Here is a 21,697-nt window from a genome sequence, read left to right on the forward strand (position 1 = left end):
TTTTATCCTTAATATGTCATAAATAATTTGTGTACATAACACATGTCTAAATCTAGTATGTTTTTAATAGTTCATTAGATATTTAATTATGTGAAGAGATCGAACGGTTGAAAACAATTATGTGAAGAGATCGAACGGTTTAAAGTTGAAAACAATGGTAGCTAGTTCCTTTTAGAAAAGTATGGTTTGCAGAATATGTTCTTGTTCCGTTGGCACATTTTCTCGTGTTCATACAACTTTCGGTGTAATTCAAATTCTCCGTTTTGTATTTGTAACGACCATGCCAACTTTATAATACTCGTATATATTTATAACCTCTTATCTATAGATAGGAAAATTTATATATATATATATGTTACTTAAGAAACATAATTATATATTTATCTAAAGTGCAAGTTTTTAATACATAAATACAATGCTTTTAAAGCATGTTTTGGATAGATTTGTAATTATGTCTTAAAAATAGGATATATAGGGGTTGGGTATTCTAAAACAAGTATTAAAGTAAAACAAATAAGACAAGATATTGACCCTTAGATCATGGTTAAATTGATGCACGAAGATTCACGAAGCAATTGATGCACGATGATTTTCATGATGCACAGTGATTTTCGGTGAAGGAAAACCTATTGTTTTATGTTATTACTTGTTTAATTTACCTAAAACCAGGATATGCATGTAAATCATGATTGTATTTAATTTTATTATTAAAGTTAAACATTCATAATCATTATATTTAAATTAAAAATCATGATTCAAATTTGATCTTTATATTTTAACTTTTGATTTTAATCTAGTGATTAAAGATTTAAAGTTGTTCCAACTAGGGATGAGAATTTGGACCGAAACCAGTAACCCGTCCGTGACCCGCCCGCGACCCGGACCGGCCCGACCCGCCCGTGACTCAAACGGGCCGGTTCACGGTTCACAAAGTTAGTCATTCTCGGTTCTTGGTTCGGGCCGGGTCAAAACCGTGGGTTGCCGGGTTGACCCGTTGAAACCCGTGAATCCTTTAACATATGGGTTTGCATGATAACATGTGAGTTTTAGAAAAGATAGAAAGTGAGACAATGATCTTTGACCCGTTCCTTTACCTTGTATCTTTAGTATTTCAAGCGTCTGAAAGTTTTTTCCTATCTTCGTATGCTTGAGAAGACTGAATAAAGATGTAAGGTGGAATGAAAATTGAATATGTGTTGGAACTTGGAAACTGGTGATTGAGCAAGGGGAGTTAAATGTATACTCATTTTATTGGTATATTTTATCTATGCTTTATTATTTACCTATATCTATATCTATGATTTTTTAAATAAATATATGTGGTTTTGTGTCTTTTGTGATGTTGACTGATCAAAGCTATCAATTCATACTTTATCAACAGCTGTATATTTCATAGGCTAATAAAAGTTTATTTTATATTGTAATTGAGTAAAAATATTTAGGTAGAATAAGACAAACAACTTTTACTCTAAAAAAAACACCATATATGTTCTCACACCCAAATCAAATCTAAAAATCACCACATAAATTCCTACACCACAAAAAAACTTCTCAGAATTCTTCATCGGAAAATTTTCTACATCTTTGAAAGCATTACAAACATATATATATATTATATACTACTATTTACGATTTAGTTTTGTAAACTATCTTTCTTTTCGTTTCAAACAAATTCGTTTCTTTTTCATCTCCATCAGTACAAAACTTACTTTCTCAGCATCTTTGTTTCTCTCTTGCACCTTCAAGCCCAACAGATTGTGTAAGTGTAAAGCTTACAAAACATTTTCAGGTCAACCCTTAAAACCCGAGCCCGACCCGCTAAAACCCGAGCCCGAACCGACCCGCCTGGGAGGTTAACGGGTCGGGTCACGGTTCTATTTTGCATGCATTTTCGGGTCACGGGTCAACCCGGTTCGGGCTGGGTTTTGACCCGTGCACATCCCTAGTTCCAACATTACCAAAAGTTGAATCAACTTTTGAATATTTTATATGCCTAGCTTGTCATCTATACATAGTTAGGGTTTCAAACTTTAAGGAGTGTTTAGTTGTACGGGTGTTGATGGGTCGGATTATTTGGGTTTCGGATTATTTGGGTCGGGTTATTCGGATTTTAAAAAATTATAAATCAACCCGTAACCCAAACCAAATAAGCTTTGGGTTATATGGGTTTGGGTTGTTCGGGTTCGGGTTTTTTTGGGTCGGGTTTTGGGTGACCCAAATAAACGTGATTGATGAATTTACGTGCAACTTAAAAAACTTGTTAGTTATGCAACATTGCAACAATGTAATTTCAATTTCAAAAACTTAAATAATATTGATATTTATTTAGATTAACAAACTTTTATATCCAAAACGGTTGAAACACATATAATTTTGCGTTTTTGAATTCTTGAATGAAAAAATAGTTGTTTTATCGTTAATATTCAAAAATATATACTTTAAACAAATTTGATGTGTTATATATATGTGTATATAAATGAAAAAAACATCTTATTCAGGTTATTTGGGTTGACCCAAATTATTGAATTTTCACCCGTAACCCAAACCGATTAAGCTTTGGGTTATTCGGGTTAACCCAAATGACGACCCGTAAATCGAATAACCCAACCCATTTCACCCAAACTCATTCGAGTTGGGTCGGGTTATTTGGGTTTGGTTATTTTCAACACCCCTATTTAGTTGGGGAAAACACTATTTATCTTTTTTGTTTTGTTTTTCAAAAGAACATGAAAAACAAAAACAGCAATCAAATCATAGTTTCTCAAAAACGTTTTTCTAAAAAAACTGGAAAATATTGTTTTCCACTTTTTCAATGGGAAATTAGAAAACATTTTTATTGTTATTTCACTTTTCAGTTTCCAACTTTAAAAATCACAAATTATATCAACTCCCCCCATCACCCCTCGCCCATACCTCACCTCATCCTCCCACTTAACTAAGTATATTAGAACATGTTTTCTAATATGGAAAACGAATATAACATTATCTAGTTTTGAACGCATTTTCAAAATTTTCATTTGTTTTCTAAAGATGGAAACTTCTTCCATTCTTTAAAAAAATGGGAATGAAAATTAAGAAAACATTTTCCTCAAATAAACACGTGTTTGAATAGCAACAATTATAACTTATACACAAAGAATTCGCGTGAAAAGTGAAGTTAGTGGGCTAGCAGATGGCTCAGTTGTTTGTCTGACTGCTTAGTTTGTTTTTCTTTTTTTTCTTTTATTAATGAGGGTGTTGTGCAACTTTTTCATCCCGCTTTCTTAATATTTTTTAGTATTTCGCATTTTAACCCTTAAAATTTTTCCTCACATTTTTTAGTTTTCTTTACCATTAAAGTTTTATGTTTAAGCTATTAACTTTTTCTCCTTTTCTTAAGATTCATTATACTACAAGGTTTTTTTTTCATCATCAAAGTTTTTAGCTTTTTATGTTTATCTTCAGAAAAAAGTTTACAATTTTATATTTCATCACCAAAAATTGTGTTTAAAATTCACGGTGTATTATTTAACCATTTGTTTTTTCTTAGTATGATGGTAATAGTTGACGTGTTAAAATTTGTGACACACACTCAAGTCAATGTATGGTTGTTAATTTGTTACCCCCAGGCAACGCCCGACTATAACGCTAGTTTTTTAAAGTTTTGGATCATTGTATGTAAAGAGCCTCAGAATATGCTAATGTACGTGTTCATGTACTTCAGCCCTATTCTTTTCAAGACAAAGTAAGGTCGCGTTTGGTTCGCAGATTCTGATGTGATGAAATTGGAATTGAATTTCATTCCTTGGTGCGTTTGGTTGTTTAATGATGAAGGAATATCGTTCTGTTGGAATGTAAAAATTCCTTAATTTGATGGAATCTCCATTCCATGGGGATGAGGGAAATCTCATTCTTTCTGGTCACTTAACTCTTCAAAAAATGAAAAACATTCCGTCAAATTCCATTCCATCATATTAAAATTCCTTTAACATATTTCATTCCTTCCAAAAACATGATGTGAACCAAACGCGCCCTAAATAGTCAAAACATTATACCCAATCACCCACATCCATATTCACCATGTTTTTGAAGCTCATCTAAAACTAGCAAACAAACTTTTCAGGTTTGAAGCTTCTCCACTAAGGATGAGAATTTGGACCGAAACCCGTAACCCGCCCGTGACCCGCCCGCGACCCGGACTGGCCCGACACGCCCGTGACTCAAACGGGCCGGTTCACGGTTCACAAAGTTAGTAATTCTCGGTTCTCGGTTCGGGCCGGGTCAAAACCGTGGGTTGCCGGGTTGACCCGTTGAAACCCGTGAATCCTTTAACATATGGGTTTGCATGATAACATGTGAGTTTTAGAAAAGATAGAAAGTGAGACAATGATCTTTGACCCGTTCCTTTACCTTGTATCTTTAGTATTTCAAGAGACTGAAAGTTTTTTCCTATCTTCGTATGCTTGAGAAGACTGAATAAAGATGTAAAGTGGAATAAAAATTGAATATGTGTTGGAACTTGGAAACTGGTGATTGAGCAGGGGGAGTTAAATGTATACTCATTTTATTGGTATATTTTATCTATGCTTTATTATTTACCTATATCTATATCTATGATTTTTTAAATAAATATATGTGGTTTTGTGTCTTTTGTGATGTTGACTGATCAAAGCTATCAATTCATACTTTATCAACAGCTGTATATTTCATAGGCTAATAAAACTTTATTTTATATTGTAATTGAGTAAAAATATTTAGGTAGAATAAGACAAACAACTTTTACTCTAAAAAAAACACCATATAGGTTCTCACACCCAAATCAAATCTAAAAATCACCACATAAATTCCTACACCACAAAAAAACTTCTCAGAATTCTTCATCGGAAAATTTTCTACATCTTTGAAAGCATTACAAACATATATATATATATATATATATATATATATATATATATATATATATATATATATATATTATATACTACTATTTACGATTTAGTTTTGTAAACTATCTTTCTTTTCGTTTCAAGCAAATTCGTTTCTTTTTCATCTCCATCAGTACAAAACTTACTTTCTCAGCATCTTTGTTTCTCTCTTGCACCTTCAAGCCCAACAGATTGTGTAAAATGTAAAGCTTACAAAACATTTTCGGGTCAACCCTTAAAACCCGAGCCCGAACCGCTAAAACCCGATCCCGAACCGACCCGCCCGGGAGGTTAACGGGTCGGGTCATGGTTCTATTTTGCATGCATTTTCGGGTCACGGGTCACCCCGGTTCGGGCCGGGTTTTGACCCGTGCACATCCCTATTCTCCACCATCCACAAAGAGCAATTCAAGACACCTTCATAAACAATATTCAGAGTTGACATCATTTAGCTCCCAGTTATGTGATTGATGCCTATGGAGAAAACCTCCAAGCAAGGTTCATATACTAGTAGGGGTGTTCAAAAACGGATATCCGAAAATTCGGATAGTAGATTTGCCCATCCGAAATCCGAATCCGAAATTTCGGATATCCGATTTTCGGATATCCGAAATTTCGGATTCGGATACCGGATTATCCGAATATCCGAAATTACTTTTAGTTTTAACAAATAAATTTTTAAAGAAAACATTCATCATTCTTCTTCTAATTAAACAAAAACACCTAAGTAGCAATCTTCAATTCTCTACGCTACACACATTTTTGACTGCTTTTAATGCGGCTACAAGAAAAAGAAAAAGAAGAACAATAATATTATTAATAATATAGCTAATTGACAGCTTTTGATTGCAAACATAAATCAAAGAAGATTAAATAAAGGTAGTTAGACATTTGTAATATTTAAAAGATGATTAAATATATTATTACTAACTCAATACTAAATATAACACGAATTAAAGATCTTACTTGGAATGAAATGAAAGGTGTGCGAATTGCCAAGGAAAGCAGTGGAGTGAAGTGTCAGAATTTTTGATGGAATAAAATGAGGATCAGGGTTTTGTTTAGACCAAGTAATCGTGAGTCGTCAACAGTTAGATTGTTAGGATAAAGGCCCAACATATGGAAAAGTAACTTAGCCCAAGACCAAAATCATTATTTATGTATATGTAATTTTCGGATTTTTGGATTATCCGAATATCCGAAATTTTCAAAAACTTCATCCGATATCCGAATCCGAAAATCCGGATATCCGGATTTTCGGGATATCTGAAAATCCGGATATCCGAATTTTCGGATATCTTCGGATCGGATTTTCCGATATTTTGGATAGCGGATTCGGATTTTTTGAACACCCCTATATACCAGTGCCTAAGGTTTTTGAAAGTGGTGGAATGTTATTGGCTACACTTGGCAAAAAGAGACCCAGACGGTGTTGCACAATATCAAACTGGTGAGTATTGCGATCCATCCACGTTCAATTCCAAGAAAGACATAATTCCACTTCCTTTACCAAATTATCAGGTTCCATTATTTCTCAGGTATAGATGGTGAAATTTGATAAAGTGGTGGAACAGTATGCAGTTATGGTGGGGAAGTGGTGAAGGAAACACTGAACCACGTGGATAACCGGTCTAAAATTGGGAAAATATTGTTACACTCGGTCATCTGCCCAAGTGTCTGTAGCTTCTCCAAGTTTATGTTCGGGGATATTCAGATGGCTTTTAGAAACGATATTGGATTGCAATGTTTAGCCATCAGAGATGATCCTTCTCCTGTCTTTTTCTGCATCCGACTCTTCTATTGATGCTCAAACAAAGTTGTACATGCTGTTACTCCCGACTCTTGCGTTGATGCTTGAATAAACTTGGAGGAAGAACTTTGCTGGGTTTTCTTCAAGCTCAAATACACTTGCTTGCGGTTGTAAGACTTCTCTTGAATCTTGATACAATCTGATTGCTGATATATATACAGGCTATGCAAATATCCCGAGACTAATCAGCATTTAATACTGAAGTTTATGAAGATGGTAGATACCAGAATTTTGACAATAAATATTGCTTCAGAATTGACTATTCCGTCCACAATTTTCATATGCAAAACTATGCCATCAGACTAAAAACTTGTATGGTGTTATATTTATTGTTTTAGTAACTTGAGCAGCAATCCTGAGCATTATGTCTTTTAATAGCAGCGGTTTCATAATCATAAAGCAGCTTTGAACAAGATCCACTCATTCCTCACCAATATCCTCCCCATCTGCTATCTAGTTGGCATATAATCAAGTGTCTTTGACCGTTGACTTTCAGACATCAAATTTAGATAAGTCAATAGCATCACATCCATCACAAGTCCCAAACCCACGTCCAAATTCTTTGAATCTAAGCAATCAAAACTTTCATGCTCTCCCCCAAGACCTATAAATAGCAGTTCAACCTAATGGGAATGCTCACAACCTATACTAGAGATGAAGATAACCACCTTGCTTTCACTTGCATTCATCTACTCTGTCTTCCCAGCCAGTTCAGCTCTCGATTCTGTGCTAGACATTACTGGAAAAAACCTACATTCAGGAACCAACTACTATATTATGCCAGCTGCTAGAGGCGGCGGTATCATACTGGGCCCAACTGGCGTAAATAAAACATGCCCCCTTGGGATTGCACAACTACAAACCAACAAGTATGGACTCCCATTGACTTTCACTCCAGTCAACCCTAAGAAACGCATTATTCGCCTCTCCACTGATGTTAACATCAAATTCTCCGGCCACACAAACTGTAACAAGTCAAATATATGGAAGCTCAAATATGATGAAGTTATGCGGCAGTATTTTGTGAAGGTGGGAGGTGTAGAAGGAAACCCGGGAAGGGAAACACTTGATAACTGGTTTAAGATCGAGAAAGCAGAGAACGGATATAAGCTTGTTTTCTGCCCTACCGTCTGCAACTTCTGTAAAGTTTTATGCCGGGATGTTGGAATATTTGTAGACGACAATGGAAAGAGACGGTTGGCACTTAGTTATGTTCCCTTTTCTGTAATCTTCATTGCTAAGTAATATGTTGTATACATCAATTTCAGTTATATGTGGTACTAAATATCTAAGAAAGAACTGTGCTGTTCTATTTATGCTCAAATAAAGTTGACAGTCATAACACTTTTCATGTTGATACATTCTAACCACAAGTAAACAACAGACTCTAATATACCATTAAACACAAAAATGCATATAGAACGAGACAGTAAACATATGGGATTTCAGTGAAAACAATAAAAGTACATTAACCGAGACCTGTACCAGCCTCTTTTCTTGGTGCATCAGCTTTTATACGGGGAGGCCTGACGATTCGATCAATGAGTCCATAATCCAATGCCTCCTGAGCATTGAAGCGCTTAATCCGGCTTAAGTCCTTGTGAACCTGGACATCACGATTGACATGTATTTACTATTACACCTTCCAAACATACTAAGCAAGAGGCTACTGGATAGAGCAAGCAAAGAGACAAGTGTCTGATTATTGACTTAAAGTTGCAATAATCAGTGTTTAGTTCTAAAATAGAGTGCTTCTAGTTATCCAAGAGGTTACACAGAGCAATAAAGTGTAAATACTAATGTTCCTCCTCCTTTTTAATCATAACTTAAATACTTTTCATCTAGGTTTTTGTTAGACTCTAACAAGAAAAATATACTCCAGGAATATATAAAAAGATTGTATTTGGTCATTTTATCATTATTACGTAAACAATAATGATCCGTCAAAACATTCGAACAGCTAACTACAGTAGATAAGTCCAAGCACTATATCCTGCGGCACTGATTGATTATCTGATTCTGACAACTCAAATCAGCTTCAGAACACACATTCATATCCCCACCACAAATGGATTAGGTGAAAAAAATGCAAAGCTATACCTGTTCCACGGGTTGCCCGGTCTTTTGAGCCAACTCCTTGAAAAGATAATCTCTAATTCTGAGAAGCTCATTCGCCTCATTTTGAATATCATCAGCCTGTACGTCATAATTTGATAGGAAAATTACAAAAGGGACAGAAGTTATTTGGTACATGTAAGTTTCTTCTTGACAAGATCAAATGTTCAACAAACCTGACCACGAGCTGCTCCAGCCGGCGACTCTAAAGCAATTCTTGAAAGTGGCATTGCAAAGCGTTGACCCTTGATGATTAAAAAAAAAAACACAGATCATCAAAAAAACCATTGCAAATACATAAGCACGAATAACCAAAAAAGTGTTGAGGAAGACTAAAATTACCTTCTCTCCGGCAGCAAGGAGAAAGCCAGCAAGATTATATGCATATCCGACACAGTGGGTACCAATGGGACTTTGCAAGCTTTGCATCGTGTCATAGATGGCCATACTTGGTGTAAGCTACACAATGAGGATATTATTAGTCCATATATGGAAAAACTATACCACAATACTTTTTAATGGAATAAGATAAGAAAGAACGCACATCACCACCGGGGCCATTAATGTACATATACATTCTTTTGGAATTGTCAACGCTATCAAGGTACAGCATAGTTGCCAGTATTTGGTTACTGAATTCTTCATCTATATTTTGGCCAATAAAGATAACACGTTCACGATACTGCAAAGAAAAAAGTGGGTTAAATTTAATGAGCGGGCATTCCATAGACAGAGTATTGTACTGTACTGTGTGACGATAGAATAGAAAAGGGGCTAGTTACAAGGGCATTCCATAAATCGACCCACTGCCAGGTTCCTTCGCCGGGAACCCTATAGGGAACTCTTGGAGTCCCGATAGGCATCATAGTGATGCGGCCCCGTGCTGGTTTAATGCCAACCCTGAAAACAAAAAGGAGGGTATCAATTGCATATATGGAAAGAAACTGGATACGGGGAAACATATTGCAGTATTACTATGTTATGTACAAGATGAAATATGAAAAAAGAAAAAGAAAAAGGGGGGCATGATTATACCTGGGCTCGATGCTTTTATGAATTTTTTTGTGCAACTCGGCACTCAAATTAGGTCTAGAAATTCCATAAGAATCTGTTGGAGAAAATCATATCATCATCAAATATAACACATAGACTACTAAATGTATTCAAAATGACTAAAAAGGGGGGGCAAATGGAAACGGAAAAGAGGGGGAGAAACTAACTAGGAGATTGAAGCCTTAATCCAACGAAAACCTTTTCCCCGCAACTATTACAATAATAAATAAAGTTTAAAAAAAAAAACAGCATAAAATTGTAACAATAATAATAATAAAATAAGATTAGATGAAAAGCGACCTAAATTTGATAGAGAGAGAGAGAGACCTGAGAGGAGGGGGAGAAGGGTGCAAATATGAAGAACAGGTTATGGAATTGAGAGACAGCGCCCCCATGTTTTGTTTTGTTTTTTGTTATATGTTATCCTTTCCTTTCCTTTGAATCACAAATCTCACCTTCTCTTGCCTATGCTTTGCCAAATACAACACCAAAGATGCCCAGGTCTGGTTTTGGTTGTGTGATTTTTTGTTTTTTGGATTTCGATGAATACGGGCCGGATCCTTTTTTTCTTTTCCAAAACCGGATAAGATTCTGATTCCCCAATTAACCGATACCTACCCGAAATCTCTACAATTTCTATACCCTTATAAAAAAAATAAAATTTAAGACTTTAAACACTTTTTACAATATTTCTAAATTACTTTTACATGTTTAATAATAATATTAATCATTTATTTAAAAAATAAAAATTCTCTTTTATCTAAGATTATAAATAAATTGTCTTTTTTTTATTTAGTTGATTGAATTATTAAATTTATATCAAGTTATAATGTTTTTAAAAACAAACATTATATAAATTTTTAAAAATATATTTTATATTTTAAAATTTTAATTAGCACTCCCGAGTTAAACCAGATTGATTAACTAATTACTGAACTAGTCCAAAATTGTTAAGACAAGCTTTCTATCTGGTTTTCAATCTTTTGTTGAGTTTTATTTTTTATTTTTACATAATTACTTGGTCAATCAAATTGATGGAAATTATTCGCGTAAAACATGTTAGATCTACAATTCCTCTTTCAATCTTGTTGCTTTTTTCCATTTTCCAAATCTCTCTTATTCTCTATAACAGCAACATGAAGGACAAGATAATAAAAATAAATCAACAAACATAGCTTGTAATTGTTTGTTTTGAAGAAATGAAAGAAGGTAGTGAAACATTGCCCAAATTTGGAGAATGGGATCTCAAGAACCCGTCATCGGCAACACAATTCTCACTAATATTCGACAAGGCGAGGAATGCTAGAAAGGCTAGATATGAATATCCGAGTGGCAACGCATATCAGAATGACAATGAAAGTGTTCCATTGCACACCAAAACCACCCAAAGAAAATCCAGATATTATCGTCACCATGAAAATTACCACGAAGAACCTTCAATTGTCAAGAGTAATCCGCTTTTGTGTTGTTTTTTCCCCTCTTACAAACGTTAGTAATTCCATCGATCGATATAACTATCATTAACCATTTGCTTTTTTGATAGAAATTCATTTGTTTGTTCCTTCATTTTATTTGTATTTCTCATTGCTCGTATATTCTCGTCGATACATGATTTAAAATATGTTTTTAATTTGCTTTCGATTAAATGTATACTAAATATAATATCGTATTGATACTGATATAATATCATGATTTTATATATGTTGCTAATGATATGAGCAATGTGGCATACTAGGACCGTCTCCAAAGATTTATAGGTCCTGGTCAAGCGGGAAAAAAAAATCCATTGACTAAGCGCAATAAATTATATATATATATATATATCAAAATAACAATTTTACATTATATGAACTAATCTTTAAAAACGACGATAAACGTCATATCAATAAATATAACAAAAAAGTTATTTTTAAAGAAACTAAAAAAAAAAAAATCAAAATCATGCTAATGAATTAACATACTACAAATAATAAACAAGAAAGATAAACATGAATGGAGTTTGCAATTAGTTTTAATCTACACAAAACAATAGAAAGAATTATAGAAAATCATTATCAGCAAATTAAATGAAAGGTGGAGATAATTGACAAATTGAAATTGTGTAAACTTTGACAACATCACTTAGATTTCGAAGAAGCACACAAGTGACAATCCCTTCTTATTTCCCTTTATAATCCGCATATAAGTTTTAATTTTATATATCTAACAATAAAAAATAAAAAATCGAATCTCGGCATGTCGCCCACTTTACCCACCCTTTACACCTCCCCTGCGGCATACCGCACATGTCCCTTGGCGATCGATAAAAGAATAATTTGTACTTCTCATGAATGTCAATGGTCATGTAATCATGTATCATGATTTCAAAATAGAGGTTTTAAACAATTATATAAAAAAAAATACTATAAACGGAATTCAAACTATTAAATCAACTCAAGTTTTTGAAAAAGAATATAACGAAACACATTTTTAGAAGAGGGATAGCCAAAAAATTCTCTTAAAATCATAAAAATTTGGCATGTATAATCCATTTATTATCTTTCTTCATCTTCACCCTTGATAAGTCTATGTGGCGTAATCTTGTAATTAGAAGGATTTTAGTTTTTAAGCTATTTTTTTAAGAGCATTTTCCTATTACAAAGAAAAATATAGAGTACATTTAATGTGTCGTAGTTTGTCCCCTAGGTAGGCTTGTAAATGAACTAAACAGTTCATGACCGTTTGGCGAACAGTTCGTTCGTATTTGTTCAATTAATTAAATGAACAAACAAGACTCTCATTCGTTCATGAACAAACTATTAAATGAGCGTTCATTTATGTTCATGAACGTTCGATAATCTGTTTGAATATAATATTTTAATTGTAATGTAATGATATATCAGTTGTACCTTATGTGTATTTTTATATAATTTGGATATTTATTTAATAGTTTTCTGTTAATTATATTTAATAGTGATTAATAATTTGTGTATTGACACAAGACTAAATCCATTCTATCTATCTAGTATTCTAGTCTAATCTAGTAAAAGTAATATAAGTGTGAAGTGTGATGAATGATGATAAACTGAAATTGAATAACTTTCAAAACTAGAGAGCCCATTTGCGCGGCCCATGAGACTAAAGAAAACCCAACTTGAACAGAAAGAAGACCTGGTTAGTGAAAGGGAACTGTGTGGAGTGGAACACACACACAGGGCGTATATTCCAATACAGATTTTCCATTCTTTTTGGTGATCAAAGGAGAGAGAATAAAATATTTGTGATGCGTTAAACGTACGTACACAGATGGAGGATGTCATCAGTGGGTTCCTCCTCGATGGTTTTTCTTTCTTTCTTTCTTTCTTTCTTTGTGACTTCATCCTTTCTTTTTCCCCCTTTTTTTTAATTGATTTACTTAATACAACTCATAATCATTTTTTTTTAAGGTTTCATACAACTCATAATCCTTTTAATAAATTCTGAGGATGGACTTTATTTTGCTATAGCCCTAACCCATTATCAAAGTATATTGTTGATTCATTAAGATAACCACCTCAAAAAATCAGTTAATTATATAAATAGATTAGTTTCAGTGTATTAGATTTAGAATCAGTTTCTCATAAATAGGGAATGGATGTCAACTTGAGCAATTGGGGCCAAACAGACTAGGGCACTAGACTGCTGCTGCTGGTGTGTTTATGTTATGCTACTATTAAAAGATATATATGCTTTCCCTCCCTTGGCTGGCAGGCTACTGTTGACCATATATTGTTCTTTTATTTACATTTGATGAATTACACATATATATTTCTAAGCCACTTTATGATCCTATTACTTTCTATATTATATATTGTTTGCATTTCATATACTAATTTCGATGATTTTTTTATTTTTGTTAACAACATACAGGTCATAACGATTTGTAATGATACGACCCCCTTTCATTTATGCGACGTACTCCAGATATATATTTTCAGTAATATATATATATATATATATATATGGTTGAGGAGAATCTTCTTATCACCTGACACGGTAAGCTTTACATGTACATGGATCACCGAACATACACTATAAATAACTCTCTTTGTTAGTTTTTCCAATCATTTATGAATGTTATTAATTCTTTTATGGGCCTTGTTAAATATATCCCTGGGCTGTTGAAAAGGTGCATAAACTAGTTGTACACTTACCATAATATTCAAGTGGTGAATTTTTGATATGGAACGTATAACTTTTTTATGCGAAGTTACCTTAAAATGGAATATAAAGTATGATTTTCTTGCATCATAACTATATGCCTCCTATGAGTCTAATTTTTTTTTTTTTCAAGAATGTTATACACACAATAGCTGATCAATTCATGTCAGATGGGGTTTTCCTTGATATTCGTTGATTAATAGTTTTAGCCCTATAAATAAACCCACTTGCAACGTGAAACAAGTTGTGCTTCATAGGGTGGTATCCAAAAACATGTATTCATTGTGTAAGTTGATCGAAAAGACTACGAGGCCAGATTTGTTATGTGGATTATAAACCTTTTTGCTCTAAGATGTATAAAAAAGACAACGAATCATGTGTTTCATGTGAACATAAACATGAAAATATATCTAGCCCCCATGTCTCATTTTACTCGACTAACATGTCAATTGTTGTTTTATAGAATCGATAAGAGTATGAATATTTATATAATTTGACAGAAGAAAAATGGAAGAAGAGTTTTTTGTTCGAATTATTTGGTATTGATGTTTTTTTTTTTAATATTTAAATGTATAGTCTAAGGTATCTTTATGACCGTTTCTTTGACCTCTCCTAGGATGTTTACCTAGAAAGGTTTCAATAGTATAATTAATTTTCTTTTTCTTTTTTTTTTTTTTTTGAAAGGAGAAGTTTATTAGTTGGAATTTGCTTACATAACCAAATCAAAATTGGAGAATTTACAACTCAGACTAGCCTCGGCCAGGATCCAAGGTAAGAGTACTTGGCGAATGTTCAAATCTTTTACAGCTGACCTCATTTAACTTTGAGTTATACTTCAATTTTTGGCTAAAAAGTCTTAATGCACTCACTAGAATAGTAGATTTTGATTCATTTGCAGTCTGAACATGAATTTTCCTAGAACATTATAAATGTTAGAAAACTAAACCTACTTCGGTTCTGAGTTACGATGCACGTTATAGGATACACATCACAACATCCCATGGAATGGAGGACATAATCACATATATATTATCTCAATATCAAATTAAACAACGTCAATAACGACCCAAAATTTAATGGAAAGGTAAAATCACATATGTTATACCTCAATATCTCCTTCATGAAGCATCATACATATCCCATCTTAAAATATTGACGGACCAGATATCTTTCTTGTTGAAACCCATAGACGGACGATACTTAGACGACTTAAGAATCTTAATTTTTGGCCTCCCTCTTTTCCCTCTATTGGTTTTTCCTAGAAGTTTTTTTGGTGATGTAGTTGGCGGATTGAACTCTCTTAATTAGCTATGATATATGACTTCTTTTTATTGTCGATTTACTCCCTGGACCTTTGCTTTTTTTCATTTATTCTCAAAACTAGTGTTCAGGCCCGTCTAGTGGACGAGTAGTCTCAAAATATATTAATCAAAGCTAAAATTTGTAATTCAAAATATTAAATAGATTTACCGAAATCAACTTGAAAATTTGCTAGTTGAATAGTCACTCCATCGGTCAAAATACTTTAAAATTTTCCGCCCATTCAGCATTGACCGGACATGTACGATAGTACCCTGCAAATAACAAAATAAAAAAAATAAAAAAATGCAAAAACTGGTGAGTTATCTTATTGTGTTTCTATGTATTTAATCCAATTTTAAAAAATAAACCCCAAACAAATTAACCATAAGAATTGAATAAACATCTTTGCATATAGATCCAGGAAAATTATTCCGGATAAAAAGGAACCCAACCAAGGACATTCCAAACGTGGATCAAATGATTTTATCGGCTAATGCAAAACAGATAGGGAAACAAATTCTTGATAAAAAAAAAAAAGTCGAGCCAAAAACCTTGCAAAACCATCTCCTGTTGTGTTAAATTCTAAACATAACGTGGTTCAAAGGGTTTTATCTAAAGGTATTATTTAAAATTGATATCATGTTTTTCATAAGATCCGAAGTATATTATACATAAGCTAAAATGATGAACTGTTCCACCATGTTAAATAATCATACTAAAACATTCAAACCATCTCAATATGTAGCATTTTCTCCTGATATTATAACAACGGCTAAAAAATTACACCATTAATGCCTTCAAAACGATATCAAAATAATCAAAGTCAATATATTAAAAGAATCAGAACCCTACTCATAGCAAATTTAGACTTTATATTTAAAAGGTTATAGAAATATATAATCGTAAATCCTAAGAGTTAATATAGGTTACAAATACAAAATTTATATATAATATTTAGATTAGTTAAGTCATATATCACAACTTAATCAATACGAAAGCTAAAAAAGAAACATACGAAAATTAACTCCATATAAATATTGATTACAGTTTACCCTTTTTTTTCCAACTTTATTTAAATAAAAATTTTACAGTTTCTTATATTCTAAAAGTGTAAACTATATAATTTGAATAATATATACCAGTTCATCAACAAGATCATTTCGAACGTTTTGATTTTCTTCGGGGTGTTTCACTCCAAAACAGTCCATACATGCACAACACATAGTCATAAATGATGTTAACATGTGTTGGCTTAAGATATTCAAGATGAACTAATGTGGTCATATTTTTTGTTGTTGAAGAAAAAGTCCTAACGAACCTATAATGGACAACAAATTAAAATAAAAGAAATAATAATAACAATAACATAAAAATTCAATGTTAAAAAATAATAATATCTATTAGTTATGTGCAAATTATAAAAAGAAAAACCCTTTTGTAGTTGATCGTAGCTTCTTTTTTTTGTCGTACGTGAGTTATATTATAAATTACCAATAAAACCAAAAAATGTAAATTAATTATTTTTAAATTGGGTGAAATTGTAAATTAATTATTATTAAGTGTAAATTGACGATGGAAAACCAAAAAGTATAATTAGTTATTTTTAAATTGTGTTAAAGTGTAAATTGGTGAAAGAAAATCAAAAAGTGTAAGTCTATTATATTTAAATTGAGTTAAAAAGTGTAAATTGGTGATGAGAAATCAAAAATTGTAAATAATTGTTTTATATTGGGTTAAAGTGTAAATTGGTGATGAAAACCAAAAAATATAAATTAATTTAGATTAATATAAAAAAATTATAGGATTAATAAAGATGGGGGATTAGGCTAAAGTATGGGGACGGGTGCCAAATTATATTATAGTAACAGTTTTTAATAATTATCCGGAATTTGATAATGCTACATATACTTTGAAAGAGATAAGAAACGGGAGATCATGTCTCAACAAAAAGAAGTGTTAAAACGATTTAATGTTTCTATAATCAGATTGTCAACCTTGTCTAAATCTTTAGATGTACAATTACAATGAATAGCTAATTTTATCAATTGGAAAAGGTAAAATTTACAATCAAATATGTAGTTGGTACAAATTTGATACCCATGAAGAGGTATGTTTAATAACTAGCTTTCAAAGAGTTGATGAGACCTCAACCGTTTGGTGTTAATAAGTTTAATCAAGACAATAAGTTTTTCCAGGATCTCAAACCGATCAACAAAAGTGAGTTTAGATTGGAACAAATGGAGTTGCTTTAACTTAGAGAATTCTCTGTAATTGTTATTATTGTTCTCTTGTATCTTAGCTTCTCGTTAGTTTCGATTATTAATAAAATATTGAATGTTCTAAACAAAATAAGTTTAATCGGATAAACTTTGTATGGTTACGTTTTGTTAAGAGCTAAAACCATAATCTATTTTTTCAAGTAGTATTTTTAAGTAGCTCGTTGTTTATGACAAGATAATTACATAAACGTAATATTCTAGCCGACTATATTTTATTTTTTTAAATTAGTATATAATATTTAATGTATATTTTTTAAAATATATGAGTCACAAGTTCTAACTATTTCATCTTACAACTTATACCAACAAAAGTTAGGGCATCTCTAACTTATTAAGGAAAAAAACTTATTCAAACGGAATTGATACCATAGGTTGAAAAGTTTTAACCTTTTGAGCATTTTTTATTTTCAGTTTTAAAAAGTTTATATAAAAAGCTTATGAGCGTAATAGCTTTCAAATACGTTAAAGTTAAATAGAATATTTATGTGGCGAAAGAAAAAAAAAATTGATTGTGCATGCTTTTAGGAGGTAATAAGAAATGATAATAAAATATACAAAAAGAAAGGGAACAATTCACGAGTAATTGAGTACTCGACCTTTCCTAAAGAAAGTTGGTCCACAAACTTGGATGAATGAAAAGCCACCACTATTATCATTAACGAGAGCAAATATCCGCGCGTTGTAGCAGTGAGATGATGGAGTTGATAGGTTATAGAATGTGATAGCCAAATATCTTAGCCGTACGGGATCCGTCCTCGGATTTAAAAATTCGTCGAAAGTATATCGAATGACATCTCTAATGAAAGAACATAAAATTTTAAGAACACCCATATAATTTTTATAATTTATCGATGTACGGTTTTTGAGATAAAAGATTTTGAATAAATTGGAAAAAATAAATGATTTATGGGGGAGAGAGAAAAAAATGGTTGGTTGAGATTTGAGCAGAGAGAAAAAGTGTTAAGTAAATATAGAATTGATATATGGGCATTTTGGCAAAGTAAATGTTGAGACTTATATTTAGACAGTTTTTTTGCTTTATAATATAGTATAGATAATTATTTATAATATCTGTTTAAATATTATACATGAGAAAATTGAATATAAGGTTGTCCAACACTTAAGCTTCGGCGTGAAACTCTCACATATTAACTTTTTAATATTTTTTGTTTAATAAATAAATAGTTGGACCGCCCATCTGCAGCTATAAGTTAAATAAAATATTGTCATTTAAAACATAAAAGTGAGATTTGGTGGGGTGGTTTCGGAAGTCATGGGTTCGAAACTCTTCCCAACTTCATATTTATTTTTATTTTTTTTTGTATTTGCACTTAGAGCACCCCCAATGTAGCTAGTATTGCTTCGTATTGAATTTCGAATACGGTCCACACCATTGTGTGTGGGTCATATTGTTCCGTATTCGAGGGCGTATTGGGTCGGTCCGTGGTGGGGAATACGGAGGAGGCAAGTGAATTTGATTTTTATTTATTTATGTATTATTCTCTGATCTATGTATATATAAAGATATATATGTGTGTTTGTGAGTGTGTGTATTGTCTGAATCTGGTGTGTGTGTTTTCTTTTTTAATTTTTTTATTTTCGATCCGCAACCTTTGTGTGTGTTCGTGTGGTGTGTGGTGTGTGGTTGTGTGGTGTGAGGAAGATGATGACATTTTGTCATCTAGTATTAAATAATTTTCTAAAATCTACCCCATAGTTTCGTATATTATTATTTTCCTTCTAAAATAAACAAGCTTCCTATATTATTATTATTATTATTATTGTTTTAATATTTGTATTTATTGTATAAAATATATTGTAGTTTTATTTAATTAAAAGTCTAAAAATAAATATATTGTAGTGTATTGGAATGTTTTGAATTTATTGGGTATTGGGTGTGAATTGGAAAAAATGTATTGAAAAGAAGTTTTTCTGATGTGGTACTGATGTGACAGTGTATTGGGTTGGGGCATTGGGGGTGCTCTTAGCCCGCTCCTTTTTTTTCCTTTATCTTTTTCTGGCATTTCCTTTCTTTCGTTTTCTTTTTTACCCCTCCTTTTTTTTTTCTTTATTATTTCCACCCCTAACCTTATATATATATATATATATATATATAATATATATTTTAACATTTATTTTTTATACTTTTTTCTACACTTTATATTTTGTTCTTTTATAACTTTCTAAAATGTTATATATTTTATTCAAATGCTATATATTTTGTGTTTCATCCTTTTCTTTTGTTCTCTTTTTTTTCCATTATATATTCGTTTTTTATTTTTTAAACATTTGGTTTATATACCTTTTTTACATGTAACATTTGGTTTTTTTTATAACTTTTTTGTTTGGTTTTGTATTTCCTTTTGTTTTTTTTTTCTCTTTTTTATTTTTTGGTTTTAGTGTATAAATTTTGTACTTTTTGTTTACATTTGGTTATCCCGTCTAATGGTCGATTTTAATTTTTTTTAATACTATTTTTTTTCTTCTTTCAAAAGCTTTTTAAAATACGAAAAAATATATATATTTTTTTCAATTAATAGCTATGTAACCAACACAATATTTACCTTTTTTTCTAATTATGTTTCTTTTAAACGATTTCAAAATCCAGATGCATACTGACCAACGGCGTTCGTGTAGTACCTTTTTTTTTAACTTTTTACGCAACATGTCACTTACGTTTTGGTTCTAATTAGTTATTTCTTTTAAACGGTTTTAACCGTAGATGTATTTATATGTTGTTATTTTGTAGGTTTGAAAAAACTCCCGCAACAACGTGCAGGTTTATTTTTTAGTTAATAATAAAAGAAGATAAAAATGAATGTGATGCATGTGAGTGTGAATTTCTTCCGAATAATAATAATAATGGTGTAACTGTTGGTTCGTATAGGTGGCAAGGTTTTATGGAGCGAACGGCCCACGGTCAAATTGATTGTGAGTGTGTAAATGGTTGAGTGGTCAGATCCATCAATCATGTTTTTATGCACAAAACGGACACTGCACGGGGGACTTCTTCGTCCATGACAAAACTGGTGAGATTCGTCATTTGACAAATCGACATACATGGACAAGGACATAGTGTGCTCCACCCATTGGATTCCAGTTTTAAAAAGCAATTTGCTTTATTAAAAAAAGAAAATCCCCCCTTCATATATCATCTACAAATTTATTAATGCTTCTGACTATGATTTTAAAACCATCCACAAAATAAGTCGATTTCAATAATTCAGTTTTACTTTCTAAATGTCAATCATTTTGATTTTGTTGTTAAAAATAAATTAGGAGGACATGTCACGATTCTTTAGTTAATTGACACATCATTGTAAAACAAAAAAGTAACGACACATCATTGTAACAACAAAAAGGTAATTGACACATCATTGTAACAACAAAAAAAGCAAAGGATAAGGGTCGGTTGGTGTCATAGAATTCTATGAATAATGCTGTATAATTTTGCGAGATACGAGTATTATTTTAGCAATATTTTTTTAAGGTGAATTTAACTTCGTGTCGCGAAGTTTTAGCAATATTTGAGTTTTACTTTTCCGCTATGTTTTTGTAAAGTTTAAATAATCTTTTAAAATATCTAACTTTACTTCAATATTCTGTCAAAACTTCGAAGTTCTCATATATCTAAATCAAAATTTTTATGAGTTTTATCTCTAAATCTCTTATGCAAACATTATTACAAGTTATGTGTCTTTTTATATCCTTCTTTGAAAATAAATTATATATGCTAATCTTAGTTTTGTATGTGATATTGTGCTACACGGTTTATATTAATATATTATTATTATTATTATTATTATTATTAGAATAACATAACATTATTGTTTGGTAAACATATATATTATATGTTATATAACATAATTGTGATTTATTAAAATGGAATTCCAATTCTTAAATAATTAATTTATTATTAATCCATATACAGTTATATGATTATATTTTACTTTTCAATGGATTAAATTTATATATTGAAATATGTTAATTACATATTGCAATTTTACTTGTGGGTGTCGAGTAGGTGTCGAAATTTTCATGTGACCCAGGATGAT

General features: G+C 31.7%; 2 protein-coding genes and 2 long non-coding RNA genes across 4 annotated transcripts; 2 read left to right on the top strand and 2 right to left on the bottom strand.

The window, feature by feature from the left end:
* The first annotated feature begins 7,240 nt into the window (after positions 1–7,240).
* Positions 7,241–8,058, top strand: LOC122611203 (miraculin-like). Its single transcript, XM_043784188.1, has one exon. It carries the CDS (start codon positions 7,369–7,371, stop codon positions 7,957–7,959), a length of 591 nt encoding a protein of 196 aa, XP_043640123.1. The 5' UTR covers positions 7,241–7,368; the 3' UTR covers positions 7,960–8,058.
* On the bottom strand, positions 8,004–10,501 carry LOC122611202 (ATP-dependent Clp protease proteolytic subunit-related protein 2, chloroplastic). The gene is made up of 9 exons (XM_043784187.1): positions 10,210–10,501; positions 10,050–10,093; positions 9,865–9,937; positions 9,612–9,729; positions 9,374–9,511; positions 9,172–9,288; positions 9,006–9,074; positions 8,815–8,910; positions 8,004–8,320 (listed from the first exon to the last, which is right to left on the bottom strand). Exons 1-9 carry the CDS (start codon positions 10,275–10,277, stop codon positions 8,183–8,185), a joined length of 861 nt encoding a protein of 286 aa, XP_043640122.1. The 5' UTR covers positions 10,278–10,501; the 3' UTR covers positions 8,004–8,182.
* A 2,523-nt stretch (positions 10,502–13,024) lies between these two features.
* Positions 13,025–20,883, top strand: LOC122611204. Its single transcript, XR_006325479.1, has 4 exons — positions 13,025–13,201; positions 13,771–13,896; positions 14,746–14,832; positions 20,530–20,883. It is a non-coding gene; the product is annotated as an uncharacterized LOC122611204 (long non-coding RNA).
* LOC122611205 lies at positions 14,742–15,663 on the bottom strand. The gene is made up of 2 exons (XR_006325480.1): positions 15,167–15,663; positions 14,742–14,976 (listed from the first exon to the last, which is right to left on the bottom strand). It is a non-coding gene; the product is annotated as an uncharacterized LOC122611205 (long non-coding RNA).
* Positions 20,884–21,697: the final 814 nt, after the last annotated feature.

Source organism: Erigeron canadensis, chromosome 8 (assembly GCF_010389155.1).
Source record: "Erigeron canadensis isolate Cc75 chromosome 8, C_canadensis_v1, whole genome shotgun sequence".
In the NCBI taxonomy this organism is placed as follows: Eukaryota; Viridiplantae; Streptophyta; class Magnoliopsida; order Asterales; family Asteraceae; genus Erigeron; species Erigeron canadensis.

Bases quoted from the DNA above. Each gene is read 5' to 3' on its own strand.
- LOC122611203 (XM_043784188.1), top strand. From the start codon at position 7,369: ATGAAGATAACCACCTTGCTTTCACTTGCATTCATCTACTCTGTCTTC.
- LOC122611202 (XM_043784187.1), bottom strand. From the start codon at position 10,277: ATGGGGGCGCTGTCTCTCAATTCCATAACCTGTTCTTCATATTTGCAC. The intron at 10,094-10,209 runs GTCTCTCTCTCT...TTATTGTAATAG, and splicing joins CCTTCTCCCCCTCCTCTCAG to TTGCGGGGAAAAGGTTTTCG. The intron at 9,512-9,611 runs GTAACTAGCCCC...TTTTCTTTGCAG, and splicing joins TCGATTTATGGAATGCCCTT to TATCGTGAACGTGTTATCTT.